This window comes from Labeo rohita, unplaced genomic scaffold (genome assembly GCF_022985175.1).
Source record: "Labeo rohita strain BAU-BD-2019 unplaced genomic scaffold, IGBB_LRoh.1.0 scaffold_325, whole genome shotgun sequence".
NCBI lineage: Eukaryota > Metazoa > Chordata > Actinopteri > Cypriniformes > Cyprinidae > Labeo > Labeo rohita.
The window spans coordinates 13,219-19,115 of record NW_026129243.1 but is presented as its reverse complement, the minus strand read 5'-3'; the positions used below and the strand labels follow the sequence as shown (position 1 = coordinate 19,115).

The 5,897-nt window shown below is 35.7% G+C and overlaps 2 gene segments (V, D, J or C); both read left to right on the top strand.

The window, feature by feature from the left end:
- The first annotated feature begins 1,353 nt into the window (after positions 1–1,353).
- Positions 1,354–1,824, top strand: LOC127160315 (immunoglobulin heavy variable 3-74-like). The segment is given in 2 exon segments: positions 1,354–1,427; positions 1,508–1,824. Coding segments are annotated over 2 exon segments (363 nt in total).
- A 3,267-nt stretch (positions 1,825–5,091) lies between these two features.
- On the top strand, positions 5,092–5,577 carry LOC127160314 (immunoglobulin heavy variable 4-61-like). The segment is given in 2 exon segments: positions 5,092–5,149; positions 5,245–5,577. Coding segments are annotated over 2 exon segments (366 nt in total).
- The last annotated feature ends 320 nt before the right edge of the window (positions 5,578–5,897 follow it).

Here is a 5,897-nt window from a genome sequence, read left to right as displayed (position 1 = left end):
GTCCTTCTCTTTCATATCGGACAGGGTCAACCAAAGATGCCTCTCAGCTGCCAACAGCACGGGTGGACTCTTTGGTGGCACGGAGAGCCAAATCAGCGGTCTTGCGGAGCTCTGACAGATCAACTTTCTCGCCCTCATCTAGCCCCTTCAGCAGGTCGGCTTGGTATGCCTGGAGCACAGACATGGTGTGAAGACGTGCTCCAGCCTGACCTCTCTTTATTGCCCTTGCTGTGAGATTTACCAGACATCACCCTCAAATAAAAGTGGAAACTGGCACGAAAAGCTTTTGCACAAAAGACAGAGAGACAGAAGCTGACGTCGGCTCCACCGCACATGCTTTAGTGCTTCCTGGTCGCTTACATCACCAGAGACACTTCCAGTAACACAATAACACTGCAAGGAAAGAATATGAAAGCTGAAGACACAGCTGTGTATTATTGTGCCAAACAAACACAGTGACAGACGCCAACAGCCTCCCTGTACAAAAACATCATCATAACACAAATAAAGGCATATTACTGAACATTTTATTCGTTTTACAACTGTTTGAAAGACGTAACTTTACAACAAATCAAAAACTGTATAAATAATACACATACATATTAATACATATTATATTTGTATATATATTCATATTTCAGTTATTTAGAGTGTTAATGTTCACTGATATAATATTCATTGATTTATATTGTTTCATTTAATTGAAAAGAGTATAAAATAAATGAAAATATGCTCAGAGTAGAGATGAATGTTTTGCTAAAACGTTTCTGCATCATGTAATAAAGAAGCAAAGCAAGTTTTATGACATTTGGTTATTTGTTGAATTGATTCATTTATCTGATCAAAAATGAATAAGCATGTGTATTCAATATTTTTGAATCAAGATGAAAACATGAATACAGCGTTACTGTTTAACAGAAATACTTGTTCCCACATGAGACTATTTATTTTTTCTGTTTCTCTTTTCTTGCTGTGATCTGTTCTGTTTAATTCAGTTATCAAGCAGCAGATTACACATGTTATCTAGCTGACACTGCAAACAGCATGAGCACATGTGTGTGGACGCAACAAATACAATCAACAAATGAAAATAAAATGCAGAATTTATTTTTTTTCCTAATTTGTGTCCTGTTTACAGAGAATTCTGTATATAACAGGCATATAACAGTAAACAAAAATATATTTATAATTTTAAGTAATAAAATATATTTTTAATCACTAAACACTGGTAATAGTTTGTCATATCGTTCTTTAATAGTTTTGCCTTTTAGTCATGATTGCACCTTGTGACCCTCCAATGCAAATCAAAACAACCCTGAATGTCTGTTCAGTATTTATGTGCTGCTGATTGGATCTGAAGTGTTACATCACCACTTTCAAGATGAAGAATTCACTCTGTTTACTGCTGCTCTCATTCAGCCTACAACGTGAGTTTCCTACATGTCTATTATCAGTTCTAGAGTAAACAGATTACAAATTAAATCAGTCTTTTCAATCTTCTTTTTAGGTATAAAATGTCAAAGTATGGAGTCCATTGAAAGCACAGTTGTGAAAAAGCCTGGAGAAACTCTGACTCTGTCCTGTAGAGGATCCGGGTTCAGCTTTGGCTGCTGTTACATGCACTGGATCAGACAACAAGCTGGAAAACCACTTGTGTGGATGGGACGTGTTTATTATGATGCCAGTGGCAATGACTACTCTGACTCCTTCAAAGGTCGAATTGAAATCACCAGAGATAATTCAAAGAGTATGGTGTATCTGAAACTATCAGGTCTGACAGCAGAAGACTCAGCCGTGTATTTCTGTGCAAGAGAATCACAGTGACACAAAGGTCTTGTACAACTGAACAAAAAACACACTGACTGTTTTATCTCTTGTTACTAGAAGTCAACAGGTGGCAGCAGAGAATTATGATGAAGGACACAACAGTGTTTTATGATGCACAAAAATAAACACAGTGATAAACCACAAGCAGTTCTACTTTAAAACATCTTGAATAAAAAGTAAAAAAAAAATCCTCATACTGTACATAGGAATATAAAAGTGCATATGAATTGTATCATATTTCAAGAGATTTGTTTTGAGCATTTTTTTCAGAATACAAGTTTGCAACATTATTAGAGGCCTTTAAACCTTCTGCTGCAGAAAACATGCAGAAACATGCTTTTTTTTAACTACTGCTATTGTTGCTCTCAAAAATCATTTCAATGCAGTATATCAGTTATATCAAACCCTCAAAAAGAATTAGAAAAGTTGGAGAAAAAATTACGTAAAGTCAATTCATGTCCACTTTCATGAAAAGTTCTAAACAAAACATGTCATAAAGTATCTAATGAGAGCAATAAATGATACAAACCCTAACATGAAAATTTTTTGTAGCCTGTAGATTTGATTAGTAGCTCTGTATGATTATGTAAATGTCCTGTTGCATATTTAAACAGCAGACATGAGTCAGTTTATACATTCATCTGATCACTAGAGGGAGTGAAGAATCACTTCAGTTCATTCAAACTGTGCTGTAAAAAAAACAAACCATGATCTCTTCATCTTTACTGTTGCTTCTGGCAGTGATATCCTGCTTTCTGTATTATATGTAATTTTGTTGGTAAAAGTCATGTTAACAGTTTTTAAATGTCATGCTCTTATGAACTGCTATTATGAACTGTGTATTATTATGCCAGAGAAACACAGTGACAGACGCCAACAGCCTCCCTGTACAAAAACATCATTATATTACAAATTAAACATTCAAAAAATTCAAATTTCATTAAAAATCCTTATAATGAAGTAAATGCATAATTTAGCACCAAGTAATGTAAAATTTGAACTGATATAAAGAAAATAAACACTCAGATACATTAAAGTAACTTGACATTATCATTAAATAAGAGCAATAATAATTTTCATTTTGATTACATAATGATGGCAATATAAACATGTCAAAGTCAGACTTTCCCTCTTTGCCAGCTGTGATGTCTGGTTACTGGTTTAAACTTGGCGTTGTTTAGCAGTTCTTTGGCATGGTTAAGGTGCTATAGTACCACCGCCATACAAGAAACCCTGTATAGTTATTTAAAGATTCTCCAACTCTCTTAATTTCTTAGTTTAGTTGGGAAAAGATTAAAAAATGACATTAAAATACAGTGAAAATCATCTTTTTGAAAAGCATAGAAAAGCATAAAAGTGTTTCAAAACAGCTTTTGCCATTATGGCAAATTGCCATTCATGGCAAACTGCCATTCATGGCAAACATATTACAATACATTAACATATCTAAAATCTAAGGAGGAGAATAAGGTTCCTCTTACAGTTTTAAATACACTGTGTGCAGAATTATTAGGCATGTTGATATTCTGGTCATATTTTTTTTTCCAAACACATTTTACCAATTCCAAACCACATCAGTCTTAATAACTACTATTAATTTTGTATTTAATCATTTGTAAGTGATATATAATTGTCCGTGAAGGCTGGAAGTGAAAAACTCCTTATATTCAGGTGTGCAGAATTATTAGGCATGTTTTCGTTTACAGCTAAAATTTTTGTAAAAAAGAGATTTAACCCAGACTGAAAAGTCCAAATTATTAAATGCCCATGAGAAGAATGCAATACTAATGCATTACAGAATTTGCAAAGTTTAGCTTGACCATTGGACAGAGAAATGCTTGTCCATCCCATCAAGTCAGAAAAAACCTGGAGAAGAAAAGATGCATGTTAACTGCAAAAGAATCTGGAATTTGATTTTGATTGGTTGACATTTTGGAACCGTTACCAGTTCTCCAGCGCCACCATTTTCCAGAACTGTTCAAGAAACCACAAGTCTTTAGAAAGTGCACTGAGCTGTTCTAAAAACATGCCAGGGAGAAAATAAAAAATGCAGATGATGCTACAGCAGAATAACAACTTTGATTAAAAGAAACAGGCTAAAGAAAGTTTTTTTTTGCTAAAAGACAGATAAGTTGATATGACTCTTGAAGGACAAGCCATCAAATCCTCTTGACCACTGATTGCCCTATATTATCTTGAAAAAAAATCCAACAAAATAGTTTTGGGAGTTCATTTTAGTCCATCTCTGCAAGTCAGACGTTTTCAGGATTTTAGACTGTACAACATGAACTCCCAATCGCCCTACACCTATTTCTACACCTAAACTCAAATCAGAGGCATTCTGCATGATTTATAAGCCTGTTTCCTTCAAGAGGGACTTCAAAAAATGTGTCAAGGTCAAAATTTATAAAATTACTATCCTTGTTGGTAATCCATTTGGTCCCATTAACATGATAAATACAGTACCAGGTACACGCACACACACACACACACACACACACACAATGTCTTTAGCAGTTCTTTGGCATGGTTAAGGTGCCACTGCCATACAATAAACCCTGTATAGCAGGGGTGGCGAACGTCGGTCCAGGAGAGCCGCAGCTGCACCTGAACAAGCTAATCAAGGTCTGAAGGGTTACTAGAAAGCAACAGGCAGGTGAGTTTTAATTAGGGTTGTAGCTGAACTCTGCAGGGCTGCGGCTCTTCAGGACCGGAGTTCGCCACCCCTGCTGTATAGTTATTTATAGATTCTCTAACTGTCTTAATTTCTTAGTTTAGTTGGGGAAAAGATTAAAAAATAACATTAAAATACAGTGAAAATACAGGGTAAAATACTTTTTGCAAAGCATAGAAAAGCATAAAAGTGATTCAAAACAGCTTTTGCCATTATAGCAAATTGCCATTCATGGCAAACATAGAGTGCAATAACATATCTAAAATCTAAGGACGTTCCTTTTACAGTTTTAAATAGCACTATTTGACAAAGGTGCTGAAAAGTGCTGAAAGTGGTTGAATACAAGCCAAATGAACCACTTTTAGTGCTATTTAGCACCATTTTTGTTGTGTGTAATTTTCTAATCACAGCATCACAATTCACTCATCCATTCTAGTCAACACTGTCTTCTGACAAGAAATGTAAAAACAAAGTCAAATATAAAAATATGTATGTATACTAGGTTGCATATGCAGAACTGTATGCAAATATCCCTCCTCCTCCTCTTTATTTGAGTATTAGGATGGAAACAAGCAGCTTGTTCTCACACGTCTCAAACCATGATCTCCTCATCTCTCTGGTTGTTGCTGCTGCTGGCAGCTGTTTCTCGTAAGTCTTCATAACTTCTATAGATACTTTATAAAAAAAAAATACTATTGTTATACATAATTATATCTCTAACATGACCATATTTTTCCCCTCAGGTGTCCACTGTGTTGAACTGACTCAGACTGATTCTCTTGTCTTAAGTCCTGGTCAGGTTTTGACATTGCCCTGTAAAATCTCTGGATATTCAGTGACTGACAGCAGCTACTGCACTCACTTCATTCGTCAGCCTGCAGGAAAAGCTCTGGAATGGGTTGGAGAGATATGTGGTAGCGGTGGCACAAATTACAGTGATAAACTGAAAAGTAGATTTCAAGTTTCCAGAGACACTTCCAGCAGCACAGTGACTCTGCAAGGACAGAATATGCAGACTGAGGACACAGCTGTGTATTACTGTGCCAGAGAGTCACAGTGACACAGAGCAGTTACTGCCTTGTTCAAAAACCAAGTTGACAGTCAGTACACATATACTGTTATTATTAGGCCTAATAGTGTCAGATCTAGATCTTTAAAAATGAGGATATGTGGCAAAATGTTGCAATATTTAAGGATGCAAATTGAAGGTTGCCTTCCAAGGATCCTTCAGAATCAAAATGGTCTTTGACTGCATTTGATGACATAGATATGTTCAGTACTATTACAAACAACCCAAGCTCATTGGAAATACGTGCCACTACATACATTTCTGCAACACCTTACGTACCTTACTGCACGTTTCGCGGCAGTTTCAAATTAAATGTCCAGAGAGTGG